The sequence below is a fragment of the Cyprinus carpio genome, chromosome B19 (genome assembly GCF_018340385.1).
Source record: "Cyprinus carpio isolate SPL01 chromosome B19, ASM1834038v1, whole genome shotgun sequence".
NCBI lineage: Eukaryota > Metazoa > Chordata > Actinopteri > Cypriniformes > Cyprinidae > Cyprinus > Cyprinus carpio.
Genome location: NC_056615.1, coordinates 13,378,142 through 13,403,197, shown reverse-complemented (window position 1 = coordinate 13,403,197; position 25,056 = coordinate 13,378,142). Strand labels below are relative to the sequence as shown.

At 34.9% G+C, this 25,056-nt stretch overlaps 1 protein-coding gene across 1 annotated transcript in view; it reads left to right on the top strand.

Annotated features, from left to right (window-relative positions):
• The window catches only part of adgrb2 (adhesion G protein-coupled receptor B2), a 255,499-nt gene that overhangs the window by 120,158 nt on the left and 110,285 nt on the right, over nucleotides 1-25,056 (top strand). The window contains 3 exon segments of the mRNA XM_042745491.1: nucleotides 11,150-11,230; nucleotides 13,361-13,546; nucleotides 21,974-22,138. Of these exon segments, the coding sequence (XP_042601425.1) occupies nucleotides 11,150-11,230; nucleotides 13,361-13,546; nucleotides 21,974-22,138 (432 nt within the window).

Genomic DNA, 25,056 nt, shown 5'->3' with positions numbered 1-25,056 from the left:
GTCTCGCTAAATGATATTCAAACTCATATTAGACACGTTTAACTTTGAAAAAAGCTATTCATGCACCCGAGATCATCTACTGTCATATAGTTGCTTTTGTTCGAGCTGCAACATCACGAAAATAGAAACTGTTTCTAAAATAGAAATTTCACGTGTTGCCATCACTGCTAGTTAGGACAAAGACTCTGATTAACATGGAAAAGATACACTTTATCGTGTGTAGGTAGGACACAGTGTTAAACTTAAAATTTAAAGTTCTTTATTGGCATTGTTGGTTTCATGAGGAAAGGAACTAAAAGGTTCTTTTGGGAACCCAAATGGTACTTCTATGGAATCACTGTAAATCTTAGTGTGAATAATTCATCCATGCATGTTTTATTTTTTACAGCATTAAAATGTCATAACTCAATCTTCCAGTGAAAACAACACTTCATTTAGTGACCTATGCCAGACTTCTCCAATCATTTAGTCCACTTAATTAAACATTCCTTAAATTCAACCTTAAAACTCACAATCAGATCTACTTCCATCCATTCAACAACTGATGGACAGAACCAATTCACAGTATGGAAGAAATTTATATAGCTACTTCTGTTACATCATAACTTATATGTGTGTGTGTGTATATATATATATATATATATATATATATATATATATATATATATATATATATATATATATATATATATATATATATATATATATATATATATATATATATATATATATATATATATATATATATATATATACACACAAAATAATACAGAATTTAATTGTGGGACTTGTTGTGGCAAAATCATGGTTAACTCAACATATTCCTGCATCAAAAGTACAATGTATGCTCTAATCTTGTCTTGATAAGAAAGTTCTATGCATGAATCTTCTGTACTTTTTCGTCCTTCAATCCTCAACAGCTCAAGCTATTTAATATTTCAGGAGAGGCGAGAAGATTTGAGTAGAAAGAAAGAGCGTGAATATGATTATTGCATTTGCTGGTGTCAGAATGAAACACCTGAATAAACAAAAAAATATATGCACACTCACACCACACACAGCAGTGAATGTGCATATGCTTGTAAGTTCTTATCTTGCAACCACACACTCGCGTTGAAGGAATCGACTGGGATGCGAACACACACACCTCCACACGGTTTCCCACCGTTAACAACACATCACAACCACGTAATCCATCTCTCACACACATGCACACCTACATGCTCTGACACATTTGGATTTGTCTCTCTGTGGGTCTCCCACAATGCATGGCTCTCGGTGTGGATGAAATCTGTCTTTCCCCAACACAGCTGTGATCATGCCTTATGCATCTTTTTGTTTTTACTTCTCTGTTTTTTTCCTTGCATGTTTTGCGGCTCGTTTCTCTTTCCCCCGCGCTTCCTCTTTCATCTTTGTGTCTAAATCCTGGCCTTGCAATCAACAAAGAACGACTTTGGCTCAAACTGGCAATCCACCAAATCCTCTTTCTTAGCTTCAGTCTTTGTCGGAATGAAAGGTTTTACTCTACTCTTGTTTCTCTCCACCCTCTCGTTCTCTCTTTCTCTGTATCTATATGTACTTTAAATTGGCATCCAAATTTTTTGGCTCTTATTAAGGCATGTTTACTGAAAGGCCCTACAGATATTCTTACCTTCATACCTGACTTCACCCTGCAGCACCCTGGAGGGTAGAGTCCCAGCGTGTTACTGCAGTCTCAGATTAGTAAGGAAGTGAAGAAAATAAGGAGAAGTCCTGCTGGGAGAATAGAAAGAGAGAGTTTTACTTGAGTCACTAACCCCTAGTGTCCCACTGATATGCAATTGTAGTGGAAGTGTATAGATTATCACAGGTTAGCATAGCTAAATACTTGTGTTTTGTAACTGAATGCAAACAGCATCTTGTCAAGTGAAAGTCATTCAGAACAGCTGTTTGATCTGATTTAAATTACATTTTTGCTAGCAAACTTTAGCGTTTAATAATAAAAAAAAATATTTTAGCCTATTTTATAGTAGATATTTTATCAGTATTTGATTCTTCTTAGAGGACTTGAAAACACGGAGTAGAATAAAATTAGGTTTTTTTTCCCCCTCAATATGGATATTTTTCAAAATGCATTTTTAATTGCATGCTCATTTCCCGAAAATGTATATTTAGATTATCTCCACTGTCATCTAACTCTCATGTGTAATTAATCTTAAAAATATTTAATAGCACTTAATTAAATGTGATCGTGTAGATCTAATCTCAAAATTAATATAGTTTTTTTTATACTGTACATTATAATGTTGTAAAGTCCATTTACACCAAGAATGATAACTATATTAATGTCACCAGTGCTCAATAACATTGTACAACTATTTTTGTGTATGACATGTATTTTGATAACATGAAAATGTTTTTAGAATTATTGTTATAGTTATCTTCCTTGGTGTGAACTGGTCTATAGTACCTACATTTACTTTTAGCATTTAAAAAGATTTATTTAAGTTTTATTTTGCTTAAAGAAAATTGTATTGTGGATTTTAATACTGGACAATAGTCAGTTATCTGCCATGACATTATTGACATATGCCAGGAATTTAATATCAGATCACTGGTAATGTTTTTCCCTGGCTGCTGGCTATTATAGACCTCCTGTACAGCACACACACAGTTTTTTTTTTTAATATAGAAAATCATGAAGTCAGATTTATTTACAGTATTGGATCTTGAAGATTCAATTTGACAAGGAGATACATACATAAATAAACACACACCTATAATTGTGCCGAGTAGGTCACACATGCTGCAGTGTATAGTCATAAATAGCCCTGTGCGCACATGCACTCGTGTACACATTCAGGGTTCGGGGACGTGTACATAAAATATGGATAGTCAGAGGAGAGAGATGTGGGCATGAAGGCACATAAATCACTTCCTTTGTGTGGCTCACTGAGTCAGATGGAATCACCACATCAAGGATATGTGAACACACACAGTTAGACACAACATAGTAATCATAGTAAGTGGATTCAAAAAAATAAAAATAAATCACCCACATTAAAATGAAAACACAATGATGCATACATGAAGCACACAGAAACATTTAGATATTATCATGTTGACAGTCAAAACCCACTGACCTCTACCAAATATTAATAGAATGAATAAGAAAAAAAAATGAGAAATTATGTCAATGTCATTCCAAACAGGTATGACTTTCTTTCTTCTGTTTAACATTAATGATATTTTGAAGAATATTCTGGTATCATTTTCATGCATTTGCAATGAAGGAGCATTGAAGCTATCTAACTTTAAAAAGGACACAGAAACACCATAAAAGTATCACAAAATGGTTCATATAACTCATACCCTCTGTTTAAAGTCCTCTCAATAGCTTTGTGTGAGAAACAGCCCTGAATGTACATTGTTATTTTCAATTATCTTTCTTTCCAATAAGTTATTATTAACTTCTGTAACTGAATCATTAAGTGATTCAGCTGATTAACCAAGAACCAAATCAATCGGATTTTTGGATGAATCATTTAGACTCGTTTTGTGAACTGGACAAACTGATTCGTTGAACAGATCTGACTCAAAAGAACAGTTTTTGCTACTTCTCTCGTGAACTCTGATGCATGAGGTGAGGAAGTGCAAATATCAAGAATTTCAGTGAAAAGCATTTCTGGGTGAATTATTCATTTTGGGCCCTATTTTAATGATCTCAGGGAGTGTCCGAATCCACTTTTGCTAGTTTTTTATGACGGGAAAACGGTCAGCACGCCCGGGCGCATGATCTAAATGGGTTGTCCCTGTTTTCTTAATGAGAAATGGGTATTTTTTGGCGTAGCATGCAATAAACCAATCAGAGTCTCATTTCCCATCCCCTTTAAAAGCCAGTTGCACTCGTGCCATGGCGGGTTTGCAATTTACATGGCGGAATGAAATTTTTTATTTTTTAAAAATGATTGTGTGCTGCTGCCCTGTGTGAGTAATAAGCAAAGTGTACGTGCATCGTGCACCCGCCTATAGGCGCATATTACTAACATTCTCTTTAAATAACAAAGAAAAAAAATTGCGCCAGACTTTAGACCAGGTTTGAGTTGGTCTATGGTGCAGTCTATTTTCAGTTCCTCCAATAGCAACGCACCAACAATGCGCCTGAACAAACCTCTTTTGTAGACCCGCATTCCCATGGGTGCACAAATGGGCGCAAATGCATTTGCTATTTAAACAACGCGCCACAGGATGGGAAAATGAGAACTGCGTCAGGCTGAAACTAGCAAAAACTTGAGCCGCATTGCGCCGGGTGTATGATAGGGCCCTTTATATGCTATTGAAAGCTACAGGGAACACGTGAAAGGTCAGTCATTTAAAGGTTTACTTTTTTTTATATCACTATTGATTCTTTATGCTTGTTTCTACCACCTGTATTACTCTAAATCCCATTGCACCGCTCTGAGTTCCGGTCATAATTGTTTTATGGGGAGGCCCAGCACAGTGTGCTGAACTAAGGCTTTTGTTTACTTTCTATTTGTACCTTCATGGCAGTTGAGAATGGATAGATGCTTGTTATAATAACTGTCCACCCCTACTGGAGGCTGATGGACAGGTCGTATTTGCCACTCACAGAACTCTGCGGAATGTGGGAGAGCTGGAGAGGAAGGATGTGGAGTGAATTGTTGGGGTTTTAAAGTTGTTGATGTTGCTGTGGAGAGGCAGGCTGAGGGGTGTCAGGCGTCTGCTGGAGATGCATCGCTGCCGTGCCGTGCTGATAGATTCTCTTGCTGATGGTGCTGCCGATTTTTCTTCTGCTACATCTGTTTTATGTTGAGCTGGCTGGTATGGTGCCTCGCTGCGGTTTGTTTCAAAGTTAAGTGTTTTAGTTTTCTTCAAGATGTACTTTTCACAAAGCATTACCAAGATACACAAACAGACTCTTTTGTGCACTAAAAAAGCAAGTATGTGCTTTCAAAATCAGGCTCACCTGCCAGAAAAGATGTGTTTCTTTGGATGTGTTTGCATAGGACACATTTTTGTGTGTTGAAAAACAGCTTGATGGAACAATGTGGTCCTGTGCGTTTTTGTTTGTTTGTGTGTGTGTGTGTGTGAGTGTGTGTGTGTGTGTGTGTGTGTGTGTGTGTGTGTATATATATATATATATATATATATATATATATATTGCCTGCTAATAACCCACCAGTTTGAAATACAATAAACAATCAGTAAATATACATTTTCATTTATATGTAAGAAACACACACACACGCACGCATATATAAATGTGAACCTGGACCACAAAACCAGTTTTAAGGGTCAGTTTTTTGAAACTGAGACTTATGCATCATCTGAAAGCTGAATAAATAAGCTTTTCATTGTTGTATTATTTGGCCAAGATACAACAATTAAAAAAATCTGGAATCTGAGGGTGCAAAAAAAATCTACATTTTGAGCTCTGATATATTTACGGAAGGACATTTACAAAATATCTTCATGGTATATGATCTTCACTATATATCCTAATGATGTTTGGCATAAAAGAAAAATCATAAATTTTGACCCGTATATGTATTGTTGGCTATTGATACATATGTACTTTATATTATTATATAAAATTATGTAAGATATACACTATTTTTTAATACAATAATTCTTAAATAATTATTTTTTTATTTAATATATTTCTTAATATATGCATATATCACAAACGTAATCCTTAAAAACACATATAATAAATGTAATATTTCACAAATCTTGAAATTAATATCAATTTTTACACTGTACATGATAATTTTTTGCTGCCTGAATTCACTTGTATCATTTAATGGTTTTTAGGTTGTAATTATTTATTTTTACTGTATTTAGTCAAAGTAGTGTACAATTTTATTATCAGACATTTAATATTTAACAGCTATATTGTAAAAATTATTATTGACTTATTGGTGTAGACCATTATTTTAATATAATATGAAAAACTGGTCGACCGACTTGCCATTGTGTCCCATGTCTAATGTTGCTTTAACTGATGAATGCGGTGCAGCATCTTTAAACACCCAAGCTCAGTATTGATTGTTTCGGATGGATGCGTGCGGATGTTCAGCATACTGAGCTTTACTTGTACACAAGTTAGTAATACAGACACACCGCCAGGTCGTTTAATTAAATGGCTTCAATTTGAGCTAACCGCTTAAATTCATTTCCGGCTTCCAAGAACAAGCTGTGAGAGTGGCGGAAACATAATTCAACCTCTCATTTAGTGCTTAGTGTCAAATACATGTGCACACACACACACACACCGGATGGTGGAAATAAGTACAGTTGGCTCTCAAGGGGAAATGTACAGAAGACGTCCCAGGATGATGAACATCTGTTTAGCGTGCTGGACTCTTAGGCAGGTTACACACCCCACTGCTGCAGCCTTCTCTAGAGAATCCTGCTTTACCACATGACTGAGTTTCAGCTTGAGAATAAAATATCGACTCAGTGAAGAAACTGAGGTTTGTACTGTTACATATATAGATTGAGCATCTCCTCAGTGCTTCTATAAAAGAAAAGGCATTTGAAGTGCGTTTAAAGGATTTCATTTTTTTTTTTTTTTTTTTTTTTTTTACTTTTATTCAAGGATACATTAGTGAAAGAAATGTTAGCATATTAGAATGATTTCTAAAGGATCATGTAAAAATAATGGTAATGGCTGCTGATAATTTGTCATTGCCATCACTTGAATAATTTATATTGTAAAAATATATTAAAACTGAAAACAGCTGTTTTTAAATTGCAGTGTTATTTCTAAAATAAGTATTGTTTTAACTATATTTTGATCAAATAAATGCAGCCTTGGTGAGCATAAGAGAATTTTGAACTGTAGTGTATGACATTCTAATTTTGGCCTTTTCCTCACATAGTGCTTAGAATTCATGTGGACTACTTTGATGGTGCTTTTATGTATTTTTGTGTTCTCTTTACAGCTTAAAACACCATTCCCTGTCATGTTACACATAAGAAAGAAAGTCTTGCAGGTTTGGAACAACATACGGTATGACTGAGTAAATGAAAAAAAAAAACACTACTATTGCTTTAAATCGTGAAAGGCACTGTCTGATGACTCAGTTTACTCTGAAGCACGGTCAAGATGAAGACTAATGAAGGGTGGGCTGTTTCCTTCTCAACATGTGGATGTTATTGGATGCAGGCTGGACTCTCTGTGAAATGCAGCAGGAAGGAGCTGGGTGGAGGTTAATAGAGATGTTATTGTGAGGAAATTGAGAAATCAAAGACATAAGAGGTCATAGGGTATACTTCAACCCAGAATCTGTGTCTGATATGAAGATAAAAGACGCGTTTATTCTATCTCTGTCTTACTGAACTGCTCTCTTCACCTTTTGGCGAATGGAGACAGTGGCGTAGACCCGACATAAAACAACAGATGCAGAGGAGAGGCAGAGCGTAGGAGTGAGATACAAAAAGCAGGCAGAACAAACCCCTGCCTTTCCTGACACCACTATTGTCTTTTCCATGACAGAGTAAATTAGTGTGATCGTCTGCGTGCGCGTCTGAGCTATCATAAGCGTATTAACACAGGCCCTGCGGGAAGCGCTGGTAATCAGGTCTGTTTGACAGAGCCAACAGGGGGAAGTCTCTAGAGTATCCATCCATCCCATGTGCTCCAATGTATATGATGCAGCTATCTTTGCTAATAAATGCCTGTCTCCCTTTCTTATACTGTACTGTATGTTTTATTTTCTCACAGTTCTCACAAACCATCTTAAATAGTCTTTAGCTTCTATCTTTAGGTTCTAGTGTGTAGCTTCTACCACATTTTTTTTTTATCCTGTAGTACAGATTGGCTGTATATATTTGTATTTTATTTAATCAAAAATAATGTATATGAATGTATATATGTATATAAATGTAATATATTAAATAAAATACATTTAGATTTATATACATTAACATTAACAAGTAGTGCTGTCAAACACTTATTCGCGATTATTCACATTCAGAATAAAAGTTTGTTTACATAATATATGCATGTATACTTTGTATACTTTGCATATATTTAAGAACAATAAGTTAAATTTATATATAAAATATTTATATTTATATAATATAAATTATATATAAATATAAGTATATATATATGCATGCAAATATTTTTTAAATATATACATGAATGTATGTGCATTTAAATATATTAAATATACACAGTACACACATATATTATGTAAACACAAACTTTTATTTTGGATGCGATTAATCATGATTAAGTATTTGACAGCACTAATTTAAATGAATTAATTTTATTTAATAAATGTCTTTAAATAAGTTATTATATAAATTAATGCAAATGTATATTTATTGATTTATGTTTTATTGTTTTTAGAAGTGGTTGTTTAATAAGCATGCTGTGCTTTAGCTGGTAGGAAGATGTTTTTCATCTCTTTTAAAGCACCACTGCTACTGTATTTCCATACACATTCAAATGGATGTCTGTGTTGTTTATCACAACATTATTTTTGGAGTGTCTCATCTTGAGCTTTGCATTTTTATAAGACGGTGTCAAGTTAAAGTTTGTTTCGAGAGTCACATTCTGTTCCATTCTGTCTTTTGAGAATATGTATTACAAATCCGTATATTAAAAGCAGTACATTTAGTTTAAACTTTTCTTTGTTTATTATCTATTTTTGAAGCATTCTGTTTAAAAAATGCAGGTCAAATGTTTTGTGCCCTACATTATTCAAATGCATTTGTATCTTTACTGTAGTATCTGCATTTAAAATGCCGTCTGCACTGACCTGTAAACTACTTTTTGCAGCAAAATAATGGAAACGTAAACACGCAGTCTGTGGGGTGCTTCATTCTCTGCCTCTTGACTAAGATGAATTTAGCATTGAGTTTTAGGAACTTGCTTAAGTATAAATCATGCCCCCCAAAAAAGGATTTTTTTTTCTTTAGTTCATGTTGAGGATGTGCATCATGATTGTGAATTATTCTAAGCACTCATAAATGCTCATGGTAATTTAGAAAGAGCCTCAGAGAATCCACTTGTTTTCTAGTGTTTCCTTCCTTCGGTTGTTCCTGCTGCATCTTATGGAAATCTTCTTTTCCTGCATATGCTGGTGGAATTTATTAGCAACCCACGCAACTCATCTTTTCACATACTCAGAGCAAAAGGTCAAGTCGAGCAATCAGCTCTAGAGAAGTGAGTGCTGCACGCTGAATGAGTGTACTGGGCACTCTATACATTAGAGACAAACAAAGTCAACGTTAAAAGTGCAAACATTTAAGAGAGAGAGGAAAAAATAACAAACAAACACACACACACACACACACACACACACACACACACACACACACACACACACACATACTGGTCTCCACGTGTAACTGTAGACATATTTTTAGATAATTGCCGAACAGGAGAGGTTGTGTAGAGGCCCTCATAGGGGGACAGTTTGGATATGTTGTATGCTAATTACTTTGGACACGCCCTCCCTCATTTACATATAACACATGTTTATTAACATTAGTTTGAATAAATGTGTAATCACCAGTTTGTTTGTTTATTTATTAATTTTTTTTCTCATCATTTTTTCTGTGCACATGGAAGCCTGTTTCCACCACTGATTAAGATAAAAAATAAAAAAAGGCAACTTTAGATTTAATTAATGTGTAAACTCATAATTGTGAGATATATACTTGCATTTCTGAGAAAAAAAAATTGCAAAACTCTAAAATCTCACTTTTTTGCAATTCTGAGTTTACATCTTGCAATTCCAAATTTATATTATTTTTATCTTGCAATTCTGACATTTCTTTCTGTGAATTCTGTTTACATCTTGCAGAAAAAAAAAAATCTGTTTGTTTTTGTTTCCTACGCAAAATAAAAAATAAAAAATGTAATTGTGGCTTTATCTCACAATTCTGACTTTTTTCTCGCAATTGTGAGTTTTTATCTCACAATTTAGCCCTTTCTTCTTAAATTTGTCAGATTTATCATACAATTACAAGTTATAATTCTGAGTTTGTATCTCACAATTCTAAGTGTGTCTCACTTGCGAGAAATAAATTGAATTGTAAAATTTAAACTCATAATTGTGAATTGTGAGATATTAAAGTCACAATTATTTATTTATTTATTTTTATTTATTTATTTTTTTTTAATCCTGTGGCAGAAACAAGCTTCCATACTTTTCAATTTATTTTTAAATAAAATCAAATAAAATAAAAATAAATAAATAAATAAATAAATAAATAAATGAATGAATGAATGAATGAATGAATGAATGAATGAATGAATGAATGAGTGCAATTTTCTTGAATTAACCAGAAACACTAAATTTTTAGGTTGAGTTGTCACAAAGAGTTAATCCCTTGGATTCATTTGGTTTGTTCAGGCACTCATGACACTACACTCTGAATGTGCTGATTTAAAGACTTACATTTAGCAAAGTAGACAAAGAATTAGCCTTTTTTCTCTAAATTTCACTTTTTTTGTGGAAGGTAGCCTCATCTGAGCGAGGAGGAGTTGAAATATATGCTCTCATGAGTTTGTGTTCACATTATGAGGGATTTTCATGTGCCTGAAGAATAGACCAGATGTAATAAAGACTTTGGTGACAGGTCTCTGTTGGCTTATGTAGTTTTACTCAGGAGCTACTACAAGATGAGGTTTGTAGCAGCACATTTAAAATGTTCCTCACACAATGGTGAGATTTACATTTCATTCAAGGACAAGGCGAAGCTCAGTGGAGAGATGTATTACATTATTGTGTAAATGTAAAACAGTGCTTATAGTATGTGTGGGCTTTAGCATTTGTGATTATACAACCATATGCGTCAGTTCCATACTTATAAAAACACGTGTGTAGCAGCATATTCTGACTAGATTGTAGTGAGATTGATGAGTCACATTTAAAGCATATAAAAAACAGACTTATGCAAATTTGTGACCCTACATGGTTTATATATTCTTTGTATAATTTGGTTTATATTATTATTATTATTATTATTATTATTATTATTATTATTATTATTATTATTATTATTAAATATATGAACACATAAAATATATTAGTGTTCTGCATCATTCCTGTTGGCACCACTTCGTGAAATAATAAATCCTCTATGTCTTTCTTTAATATAATTGTTTTGTCATGTGTCTGTCTAGAACCTGATGATGATGAGCAGAAGGTGAAGACACAAAGGCCGCGATCAGCTGACCAGCCGGGTGTGTTTCAGGCCCAGACAGGTGAGTCCCATCTCCTTTCATTATTAAGTTGAATTGCATTTCAGAACCATGGACAGCGCTTTGATGTTTTTCAAGAGAAAAAAAAAGTGTCTGAAAATAGCAACTCCTACAGGATACTGTATGCATGTATGTATGTTGTAAGTAAAAAACGAAAATACTCCAGTCTTCAGTGTTACATTTGCTGCTCAGTTATTATTATTAAACATTATTGGTGCTCAGTGCATAATAATGGTTCTTATTATCATCAGTGATGAAAACAATTTACAAATCTTTTGTAATATTATAAATGTGTTTAGTGTCACTTGATGAAAACATTGTGTCCTTGCTGAATAAAAGTATTAATTTCAAAAATATTAAGCATCAAAACTGGTTTGTGCACCAAATTCCTGAAATACCATGCGACATTGAAGGAATAAATTACACACACACTCACAAATTATAATCTTGAAATAATACGTATAAATATACATATGCGCCCCTTGACCACAAAACCAGTCATAAGTTGCACAGTATATTTGTAGCAATAGCCAACAAAACATTGTATGGGTGAAATTATAGATTTTTCATCATTAAAAATAGAAGAACATGTTCCATGAAGATATTTTGTAAATTTACTACCGTAAATGTATCAAAACTTCATTTTTGATTAGTAATATGCATTGCTAAGTACGTAATTTGGACACATTTAAAGGCAAAACAAGATGCATTAAGAGCTGGGGGGTGAAAACTTTTGGAATTTGAAGATCAAGGTAAATTGTACTTAATTTGTGTATCTTTGTAAGTATCTTCTGTTGCTTACGAAGGGCATAACTAAATGGAAAAAAATATATATTTTAACAAAATAAGAAAAATTTGGCCATCTTCATCGTATTCAAAAGTTTTCACCCCCCAACTCTTAATGCATCTTGTTTCCTTCTGGAGCATCAGTGAACGTTTGAACCTTTTTTAATAGTTGTGTTTGAGTGCCTCAATTGTCCTCAGTGTGAAAAGATGTATCTCAAAATCATACAGTCACTGCTGGAAAGGGTTCAAATATGCAAAGATGCTGGAAACCTGAAGAACAGTTCTCAGTTTAACTGTTCAGAACAAACAAGGGACTCATGAACAATCATCACAAAACAGAAAGACAGTCGTGGATCATCCAGGTAACCACACACAGTATTAAGAACCAAGGGTTCCCAAACTTTTGAATGGGGTTCTTTTAATAATTTCAACCACTTTCAGCTATTTTTTTTTCTTATGGACTAAATGTAAACATCTTTTATGTACAATATCTTACTCAGGACAGTACTAAATAAAAAAATAACATGCATTTAGTATGATCTCTCTTATTTTTTGAAAATTATTCACATTTTCAAAGATTCTGCAAGGAGTGCCCAAACTTTAAAAGTACTAATAAACAACCATTATGCTAGTAATGTGCATGCTAATAAGCAACTTGTTACTAGTGAGAAATGATCTCTATATGTCTCTAAATGTTCCCTAAAATTGATTTAACAATTAAAAACTAGTAATAAAATAATATCTGTTGAAGTAATTGGCATTCCACCTTTTCCCCACTTCAGCCTCCATGTCTGTGATAGAAACTTATGTGCATAAACTCCCGTTGGCATCCCTGTCCCCATCAGCCCCTTAAATTCTATTCTCCACCCATCTGCTCTGCAAATAAGGCTAAGCTCTGACTCACCACATGCAAATTAAGATGTAATGCGATTACAAGATGTGCAATTAATTTGATTTGCTCATTCACTTCGTGATGTCGCCTCTGTCCAAGGACATGGCTTTCAAAAATGACAAAAAATTACTAGGGAACTTTGTGCCGTATTCCCACCCGTCACTTTCAGCCCAAGCTGATGGGGTGGCTCCAGCTGCTGCTGACCTTGCAAAACCTTTTAAGTTGCTGAAGACATGGAATGGATTGTTGGAGGTTTTCCTGAATACTTAAAAAAAAAAAAAAAAAAAAAAAAAAAACATTCCTGGAAGAGCTGTTCTGGTTGATTCACAGGAATTTATTGACAAGTGGTAGGGTAACATAACCCTTCAGGACGGATGTTGAAGTCTGGGGTTTGTGTCTGGGTCAACAATTGAAGAAAAAAGATTTTCCTTTTCTCTCCATCTTGTGTTTTGTAGGTGACCCAGCAGCGGAGGAGTGGTCTCAGTGGAGCGTGTGTTCGCTGACATGTGGGCAGGGTTGGCAGGTTCGTTCTCGCTCATGTGTATCCTCTCCATACGGGACCCTCTGCAGCGGCCCGCTGAGGGAAACCCGACTCTGCAACAACACTGCCACCTGCCCAGGTGAGCCGCAGCATCAAGCAGGTAGCGTACCTCCATGCTTTTGGATGCCCATCTACACATTCACACTCCCTCACATTGCATGAGCAGGTCAAATGTCATTAAACATTAGTTGAATGTTTGCTTTTGGTTTGTAAGTAAACATTGGCCAGTGCATGAGAGGAAACTGCAGCTGTTAGATGATTTGTTTGTTAATATTTCTTTTGCATGGCACACACATTTACTCCCTCCACTGCATGCTTGAAGTAGATGTGCATCACACACAAGTGACTTTTGTTGAGTATCTACTGTGGAACTGCGTACAATGGGCACTATTGACACTCTTTGTACTGCATTGATATAAATCAAGCTGTTCAGTCTTTTTTGTCCATGTGCTTGAGTATGCACACTTCAGTTTGGTGTGCATCAAGGTTGTGTGATTCTGATGAGATCAGTCTCACTCGTATTTATTTTATTTTATTTTTTGCACGTCTGCAAATTGTTTTTCAACAAAATGAGTATCGGCATGTTAAAAACACTCTGTTGAATGGACATTTGCAGTCCTGGATGCTGATTGGTCAGTTCAGCATTCAAGAGGTGCTACAATCCACATTATACAATAGGGACTTTTCACTGTTTGTATCACTCAGCTTGTATATGTTCGTTCCAGATGGACTGTCTGTTAGTGTGTATGTTAGAGGTGGGGGATTCAGTGACTCTTCTTGGGGTTTAGTTAGTTTTGTTTGTGGTTGAGTAGATGTGACTGTAGGTGACGACAAGTGACTGTCCTTTTGATTTAATCTTTTTTTTTTCTTTTTCAATAACACTGTTTCATTCAGAAACAAAACAAAACATCTCATGAGTAAAAGACAGATCAATGCTGTCTTTATGAGTGGGTGTCTCTGGATGTTTTAATTAAATAACCATTGCAATTGTTGTTTGCTGTAAGCTGTGAATGCTGAAAATACAATTTAGCATGCACACATTATCTTTTCATTTACTGATTTAGGATATTTCTTATTTTGCATTCATTAATTTGCTCAATGTACACTGCTGTTCAAAAATGTATGTTGTATCATCAGAAAAACATTTTGAAAAAGTATCATGGTTTTCACAAAAATATTAAGCAGCAAAACTGTTCTCAAAATTGATGATAATAAATGTTTATTGAGCAAAAAATCTAAATATGATTCAAAGAATAATTTCTGAAGGATCATGTGACACTGAAGACTAGAGAAATGGCTGCTGTAAAAAATTCAGCTTTGCATCACATGAATAAATAAAATTTTTAAAATATATTAAAATAGAAAATGGTTATTTTAAATTCCAATAATATCTCACAATTAGTTATTTATTTAAGCCCAAATAAATGTATTATTGTTGAGAATGGTTGTTTTTAATTAAAATAATATTTTACTGTTATTTATTTTTTGAACAGTGGTGTATATGTCATAGACTATGTATCACAACTAAACTATATTAAACACATAGCACAACAGGTCACAACAGGTCCCAATCCACAAACATGTTTGGGTATGATCATTCCCTCTTCTTTTTTTCTGCATTTGTATTGTTTTGGAGATGGAAGGAGATTATTTAATACATCTCTATAGTAAAGACCCCCATCAGCCCAAATCATTTCACCAGGGGCCTTTTGAATGATGCTCCTACTTTATCTTTAAACACTGAGTAGTAGATGCAAATCTTCATGTTTACAAGGCATACAGTATATAGATTGTCCATTGTAGCATATCATCAGCTGTGTAAGTCCTTCTGTGTGTTAATTCTATATTTATGTAAAACAGGATAACTCAATTTAACTCTTACTTGTGCATTCAGCCTTAGTTCTGATATTCAGCGTTTGGGCTTTGATGAGATGTTTGCTGTGTTCAGCACTGGGTGTTTTTCAGTCTCTCCAAGAGTGCAGATCAGCATTTTAGGATGTGATTTGAGGACAACATCAGATGATGTCAGTCGAGCGAGCAAGACTGAAGAGAATTGAAGGATTTCTCCTGGAAATATCTGCTTGCTTAGGATTGGTTCTAAACAGCGATCGATGAAGCTCAGATATGAGTGAGATTACGTTTAGACACGCAAACTTTTGGAATACATAGATTTTGGATGCTATAGGACAGAAAAGCTGATTATAGAAAACTACAGTATGTGTCAATAAAAAGGTAAACGACTGGCAATAATAAGAATGCGAGATGCTCACTGTTGACTTTTTTGAGAATTTTATACTATTTATGCTGACAATATAAGCAGGCAGGCAATATTTACTAAAGGGACACAAAATTTGGCAGAGAAATACAATGTGAACCGGAGCAGAGCCGCATGTGTTCATAGATTACTTTCACTCCACGGGAAGTGTTTAACATGGATGCGCACTGACGAAAAGGGACCGAGTGTCTTTGAGATTAACCTGAGCTAGCATAGCTTCAGCATAGTTTAATGCTCAATGGAAGTCCCTTGGTCCTTCTTTTGGCTTTTGTTCAAACGGAAGTTAATTGATTTGCGAAAGCAATTATGGCCAGGTTTATTTAGTTTGGAGGAGAGTTATTATTCAGAATTGATCAAGCACAGCCTTCAAATAAAATGGGTACTTTTAAAATAACAGCAATTCTGGCTGCAGTCTTAAATTGCCCTCTGTTTGCTCATTAGCTAATCCCATTCTTGAGCTCAGTCTAATTTGTGGACACAAGCCATCGATAGCTGTTTCCGTTAGAATTAACACTGCAAATTCTTGAATTTTGTTTTCTTTTGCTTTCTTGGGAATGGTATGGAATGTTTTACCATGTAAGCTTTAAGATTGGATTGATTTTCATGACTGCATTTCTAGATAATGCATTGTTTCATGTATCCACACATCACAAAAGAGGAAAATAAGGATATTAGAGGTCAACTATCATACTTTTGAAGAAAAAAAATTGTGCAGTTGACCTTTTGTATAGCACAAAATATTTGTCACAATGGAAGCTACCAGTAAGCAGTCTATTTAGACTTTTCAGTAAAATGTAAACACCAAAACAAGTAGGAAACAAAAGCAATTAATGATAAAGGCAATACAATAAGCAAATTTAAACGTGACAACCTCGACCTGAAAAATTAAATAAAAATAATAAATGGTATTATTACGTTTTTTGTTTTTGTTACTGGGTTTGAATTAAAAATAAATTGAGTGGATTGATTTTTTGTTTATAACATACAAAACCACTGCTACAGAAATTCCTGGACTTTTACCTCAAAATTACTATATACTGTATAGCAGTCATGACAACTAGCCCTAATCTCCTCTGTAACGAACCTGAAAGAATGTGGTTTTCTTTTCCAAACAAAGGCAAAGATATCAGTCAAAAGGTTTCCATTGCAAGATCACAAGTTCTCTGCAATGCTAAACCTTGGTCCCAATGAAACCCAAAATCTAAATTAATCTTTTCATGATAGCCTTGAGAAATTCCTCTCAGTGCATTTGAGGATGTGTCTAGCGCTGCTGCATATCATTGTGTCTGGGCAGTGGAGCGGATCAGTGCTAGACCAAACTCAATCTGCTCAACTTTAATGAAGGAACACTATTCAAAGCTTACGGCCCTATTGATAAATGAAATCTGATGCAATTATCTCAGACAGGTAAAATGACTTATGAGACTTAGAGTCAAATGAGGGAGCCATGTTTAAGTAAACTTCTGGTAGTGTAGTAAAATAAATAGGCTTATCAACTTCTAAATAGGAGGAGAAAATACTTTTGTTGTTGACGTCAAAGGCTGGGCATCCAATCAACTCTACAGCTTTTTTGCCATAAATTCATCTGTCACTTAGTAGAAGCAGCCAAATTAGGCAGAAGCCAACATGGACAGGTTGAATGACATGAGGGTGGAAATGTAATAATAATAATAATGTCTGTATGTGTGTATATATTTTTATTAAAAATAGATTTTTATTTTTATTATTATTTTGCATATTGTTTAGGGATATCAATATATATTATAGTATATGATTTTAATGACATGTCTCTGTGCTCATTTAGTTTATTGAGTCAACACATGTGATGTGCAAATCAAATCTGGCTCCTGAAGAAAAAAACAATTGAAACCACTGTATTCAATGAATCTCAGGGCAAAAGGGGCAATTGCATCTGTTAGCCAACAGGTGGTGCTATGCATCTATTCCGACCCTTTAAATCTAGTGACGCCTCAGACTACAGGATTCAAGGATTGCTCATTCGTCACAGCTTTTTAAAGGGTAACTGCATCAGTTATAACTGCAGTCGCTGTTGGTCTTAACTGGTATAAATAATATTTACAACATGTAAACAACACTGATCAATGGCTGCAGAGCCATAGAACAGAGTTTGGTGGTGTTCTAGAAATGCTCTGAGGGGACATTGATCTATTGGTTTGAGGATTGTTGTCTGCCCCGCATGCCTGGTTCACAACCACATCTCTTTCTGTGCCTGTTTATTTATTTCTCTCTGTCTAGTCTGCTTCTCTGCCTTTCATCATCAAACCTTACTGCTTTTTTTGCTGCTTTTTTTCCTGACTGTGGTCTGGTGGTCAGTGTGTACCTGTTTTTACATTTCTCTCTCGCTTCCTCCACCATAGGAGGAATCAGCACCCCTTGCGGGGAGTGGATAGACGGGCTCTGGGTCTCTGTATGAGGCAGCACAGACAGTGATTTGATGGATACCGCAGTACATAATTTGGTCTATAGAGAGGCAGTGAGCACTGCGGGCACATCAGCCCAGTATTCAACCTCTCCCCATGCCACACAAAATCAGTGCTGTTATCCTAGCCTCACGTTTCACGCTTTACAGCTCGCAATCAACAGCGTCATCAGCCTAAAACTATCACTGAAAGAGTGTCTGGAAGTCCAGGCAAGAATAGACTGCCAGTGACTTTCTAGCCATGGAGGAGTTTGAAGGTAATTTAATTATTTATCCTAAAGGTGGTCAAGCTTCACAAATATCCCTTTTGCTGCAGCTCTCAGATATCATTTTAGCTTTATTTCAAAGATGCATTGCAACAAATTTGAAGTCAGTGGCGTCACAGAACATTGTTCTGGTGACTGCTTTTTTTTTTTTTTTTTTTTTGAAATTTGAAATATTATAAATCAATGGTTTTCAACTGGTTTTGCTTCAGGAATCAGATATGCATGTTAAATAAATAAATAAATAAATAAAAATAAATTTGTGTGCTGTATGGTTATTCTTATATTAGCATATCATTTGTCCCACATAATCTGTCTTAAAGGTAGTTGTGAAGTGAGACCATTTGACTACTAATAAGTATATACTTAAAATGTATTCAATATGGACATCTTAAAATGCTTAAAATTTAAATAAACTTTTTTTTTTTTTTTGATTTGATTAAAAGTTTGGGTAGATGCTTAGCCTGTTTATTCATTTAATTTTATGTATTAATCAAAATGAATCCTAACTAATTATTATGCATAATTAGGGGAAGTCGTGGCCTAACGGTTAGAGTGTTGGACTTGCAATCCAAGGGTTGTGAGTTCGAGTCTCGGGCCGGCAGAAATTGTAGGTGGGGGGAGTGAATGTACAGCATTCTCTCCACCTTCAATACCACGACTGAGGTGCCCTTGAGCAAGGCAACGAACCCCCAACTGCTCCCCGGGCGCCGCAGCATAAATGGCTGCCCACTGCTCCGGGTGTGTGTTCACTGCTGTGTGTGTGCACTTTGGATGGGTTAAAAGCAGAGCACGAATTCCGAGTATGGGTCACCGTACTTGGCTGTATGTCACGTCACTTTTTTTTTTTTTTTCACTCTTAATTAGATGGTTATTTGCTTTTACAGTATCATTGTCCACAACCCTATTCAATCCTGCACCTGTAACCTATTTTTAGGTCAGTAGAACGTGATTTTTGGCTTAATTGTTGTTTATTTGTAAAAAATTATATAATAACCTAATTTTTTTGTTTCTGTTTGTATTATTTTTTTTGATGGATTGGTTTTATTTTTTTTTGTAAAAGTTGTTTGAGTAACAAGTACTACCTCTATTTTTCTACCTGTCCAGCCCCTCTCGCTCATTCACTTCATGGAAGCTCTTTTTTTTAATCTTCGTGCTGTATGTGCAGCTGAGCCATGGCTCCTTTGAGCTTTGCACTACAGAGCGCTATCAATTATTTATCAGCATGCATAATTCACAGTACATCCCTGCTCTACACTGAGGAGGCCTTACAATCTCTCCCTCGTTATTTCCAAAAGCCATTTCCAAAATCTCCTTCTCTGTCTCTTTTACTTACTCTTTCTTTTGCCCCTTTCACCAAATCCTGGCCAATTTTCTTGTGTTCCATCCTCTGTCAGGATCCGTTTTTCTTTCTGTCCACACCTGAATCACTCTTTTCAATCTTTCCCACCCTTCCATCCTCCTTCTTTTCAGTTTTCCATATGTATCTTGCCTTATATTAAAGTCTGTCTTCTGTTTTTACCGTCACTCCACACACTCCAAAATTTTCTCATTCTTTCTTTGGCAACTCAGATAATCAAATGTTGACTACCTTGTTGGTTTAGTAAGGATGTCTGCTCTTCCGTTTCCGAAGATCCCTACAGTCAGTGTAGAGGAAACAGAAGGGGAAGATTGTCAGTTAGGCTCACCTGGGTTGTTTTGTGCTTGGTTTAACTGTCGCACTGCAGTGGTTTTCACACCCTCAGTCATAATATCTCATCAAGCCCATGGTCATATGTTTGTTCCAAAACTTAGCTACTTAGTAATCTAGTAAGCTGCCTTCATAGGAAGAATTTTAAGATATCATAAGTGCTGGCTTCTAATGCAAGTTTGAGGCATACTGTTAAAACTAGGGTTGCACAAAAAAATCTGTTTATATATAAATCACCATTCTGTCTTCTAACGATTCTAATGGATTCACAAGTTTCAAAATCAATGTTCTAAAAGCAGCGGTTCTCAATCCTGTTCCTCGCGTCCCCCTGCTCTGCACATGCTCTGCATCTGTCTCTCTCTCTTTCTCTCTCTCTCACCTGATTCAGATCACCAGCTCTTCAGCTCTGAACTGTTCCAATTATACACTTTATGTGTACAGACAGACAGATATTTTTCACATAGCTACGAGAAGCGTTAAACATGAACACTCATACCGCTGCAGTGGTAGTGACCAATACTTTGCTGGCAAACACTTATACAACCAGGAAATCATCAGAGCATTCATCTGAGAAGAGACAGAGCGGTGAAGAATAAAGGTAAATTATGTGAAAAATTATGCATTTTTTTTTTTTTTTTTTAAACAAAGCATTAACACATGTTAGACTCCACTTCATAAACACAACCAAGCCTAGAAAAAAAGGTCAACCACCTCTTTAGGTGATTATAGACTGTTATGCACTGTTTATATTTGTGTGCACTATATCCAAAGTTCTGTCGTGAAATTCTAGAAGATGCAGTCCGATAGGTCAAACTCAATTTGACATAATGACATGGTGCAGCTGATTTGTTCTTTTAGTATCAGCAGCCAATGAGTTTGCTGCTCAACATTCAAATACTTGGCTAGTGCTTGCTGTAGCAGTTGCAGCGTGCATCTGAAACCCTCCAGCTTCCCCAGCTCCACCTGTATTTATATATAGATATATAGATCTGCTATGGGTTGATTCATGTATGCTACATGGGGAGTTATTTCATATATCTTATATGTTATTTGAATTTTAAAAAGTACATACTTAAAATTAATTAGAAACGAAAATGTATCAGTAAAAACAAAACAAAAAAATGCTTTAAATGATTGCCTAAGTGAAAAACAAATGTGTGCTGATTTCTCTTTTTGCATGGCCCAAATTTTGTATGTTCCAAAATAATCACTTATGAGGTCCAGTTTCAGTTAGAAAGTTGTCTTAGAAGGCAGCTGCCTGTGTAAGCAACTCAATACATTTTGGAACAGAGCCAGAATCGGAATGGTTACTAGAGTCATGCCTGAAAGTTCAAGATCTCCATATGACTTCTATTAAAAGAGTTGAAGAATACATCTAGGGAATACTTATTTCGGAAGTCACTCAACATAAAAAGAAACGGAACACATATCGCTTTTATTGATAGTCAAAGAATCCTTCAGGGGCACAACCTCATTGAAATCCTCTCAGCAGGAACACAATCAATTGGACATGTTTCATGATCAAACGGTGCATTTCATCTATTTTTGCTCTAGTCATACCTTGATCTTTTGCACTTTGGTACTCCTTCTTACAGGATAAGTGACGTCTCATTCATGTTATACATGATGTTTCTTTTTCATTTCCTTCTCTGACCTCAACCCTTGATCTGAAGGCTTCATCCACTCTGGCGTTTTACGGTTTAGGCCCAGTCTGTTGGTGGCATTCCTGGTTTTATCCTTCAGCTGAGCAGAGTTTCACCTCTTTGTGTCCCCATGTGCTGTTTCTGGCTACTGAAGGACCCGATCAGCCCACTTTCATCTTCCCTCATCCCCATTGGTGGTTTTGTTGGTGTTTGCAGTGCATGGGCTGTGGGAGGAGTGGTCTTCATGGAGCCTATGCTCAGTCACATGTGGCCGTGGCACTCGGACCCGGAGCAGGATCTGTGTGCTCCCCCAGCATGGAAGCAAGGGCTGTGGAGGGCCCGAGGTGCAAACCAAACTCTGCAATATAGCTGTGTGCCCCGGTTAGTACTAATCTCCATTTCATCATCTGCCAGTCTGCTCTCTCTTTTCTCTTACTTAATCCCACAGTATGTTCTGCCTTTACGCTTTTATCACAGTGGGTCTCATGCACTAATAATTGCATAGGTGTGTTTGTAGAAAATTTTTTCTAGAAATATTTTATATAATATATATTATACATTGTTTGTTTTTTTGTTGTTTTTTTTTTGTATGTTTTTATGTGTATAATATAATATAATATAATATAATATAATATAATATAATATAATATAATATAATATAATATAATATAATATAATATAATATAATATATGTAGTTTGAGTAAATTTTATCCTAAATTTAGAGAAAAATGTAACTGTGAAATTACAAAGAGGATTGCAGATTCAAACTAGAAACTAGAATGAACAAGAATGTAACTGAAAAATGTCATTTTTACATCAATTACAAAGAGGTTTGCACAATCTTAGAGCAAACTAAAATGAACAAGAAAAAAAGAATTATTGAAGCCATTTAGTAATTTAATGTGAAATATATATATATGATATATATAGTTATAACAATTTTGTCATCTTATAACAAATTAATAATAATAATAATAGTAAAGTATATGTGGTTTGAGTAAACTTGATTTATTTTGTGCATATATTTATATGCATCTGCACAGTTGGTGAATGAGACCCAGTGTGCTCTATGCTCTGGACTCTTCTAACTTCCTTATTCTTACCCTTTTTCCATGTTGTATGTCGCCTCCTGCCTTGTGTCTCTTTTCACATGTCTTCTTCTGGCTGACCTTTCCCTTTCCTTCCTGTGTGCCATCCTCACTGCCTCCAGCTTCACCCAAGTCTGCTTGTGTCACGTCACTCCTCCTGTTCCGTCTCAGTCTGAAGGCCGCGCTTGAGTTCTGTGTTGTCTTCGTTCTCTTTCTGCAGCCATGCGTCGTAGTTTTCTCTGGATTTCATTCATTCATTATGCAGGTCTCAAGATTTTTTTTTTTTTTTTTTTTTTGTTAGCTGAAGTGCTATTCAAATGGGGGCTCGGCTCGAGTTAAGCTAATCGGAATCGCAAATAAACCAATCACACGTGTCCGCACATGCTGGGGTTTGTTGTTTCTTCTACAGCGAGTGTTATTTATATGGGTGTTGGATCGAGTATTAGTTATTACCCCACTGAGATAAGCAATAAATCATTTGTCTGTCACATTTCAATTCATTTTCAGTTTGAACAGTTGGTCTTACCTGGACTTGAAAACCTCCATTAGGCTGACAGTTGAAGGGTTAAGGGTGACAGCCAATCACTGTGATTGTCTTTTATTTGAGGAGGCACAAATGAACAGCTGGGCCAGTCCGGCCGAGCGCCTTTTGACTGACAGTGATTACAACCTGTCAGAGAGCAAATCTTCCACCTGTCCTCACCCACCGAGAGGCGGCCATGTGTAAAAACATCTCATCCTCCTCATATTCAAATGCATTCATGAATGGCTACTGACGTGTAATCTGCTGATATAATTTAACACCGGACTTGGAGTAATATACCTTCACAGTAAAGGATGGTTAGCTCTGTGAATCTAAATGGAGACGTTGTAAACATTGCCGTCTTTACTCCCACATTACTTCAGCTGTATTTGAGAATGTGATTAGAGTAATGGTTTGCATCTCTGTAATCTGTAAATGTGAGCAATTTCAGTTCCAGCCTAGTCATCAGATCATTATTGTAAGTTACTCCTATTAATTATTTTGTTCTTGTTTGATAAGAGATGGAACTGTACAATGGATTGTTTTTTCTTGTTTGGTAAGTAATGATGCTGTACAAAACATGTTTTTTGTTGTTTGGTAATTAAAGAATAAAGTATATATTTGCTTATAGGAAGTTTTTCAGAGTGCATTCTATTGGCTTGTTAGAGGAATGAGTTTTAAGATTTATTTATATGGCAGTTTGTCTTGAAAAAAGAGAAAGAGAGTTCTAAGTATTTAGATCTATTATTTTAACAGAGATCAAATTTAGAAATGTTTTCAAAATTGGACTGTATTATTCAGTCTTCCAAATTTGCAGGGAATTTATTATTATTATTATTAGTATTATTATACATATTATTATTAAGAAGAAGAATTGTGGTATGTATTTATGTATGTATGTATAAATAAATAAATACATAATATTAATAATAATATTATTATTATGATTTTAAATGACTGTTTATGGTTTGAGAATATTTTTAAAAGTAATTTATTTCAGTGATGGTAAAGCTGAATTTTCAGCAGCCATAACTCCAGACTTTAGTGTCACTGTGTCAGTGTTATTATTATTACTATTAATGTTGAAAAGAGTTCCTTAATATTTTTGTGGAAGCCATGACACAATTTTTCTTTAATGAATTGAAAATTCAATAAACAGCATTTATTATTATATTTATTAAAAATATTTTGTAATATATGTGTTATAAATATCTTTACATGTTAATGTATCCTTGCTGAATAAAAATATTTTTTTCTTTAATTCTTACCTAGAGTTTTGAATCATAGTGGTCAAGATTTCTATAAAAAATATTAAGCAACAAAAAATATTTTCAATAGTGATAATAATATAAAATGTGTCTTGAGCAATGTTTCCTGAAAATCTTATATAAATGTATAAAAGATGTGTTTTTTTTATTTATCAAAAAATAATAATAGTAATAATTGCATAAAATGATGCTAGAAACATTGATCAAAGATCAAAGTCATGTTCTCAGTTATCGATAAGCAAAATCTTTCAAATACTGTTCATTTTTCATGTCGTCGCCTCAAAAAATAGATGGAAAACTGTTTCAAACATTTGCTGTTCCTGTATATATATATATATATATATATATATATATATATATATATATATATATATATATATATATTTATTAAAACATTTTCTGTTCCTTAAAAAACAGAT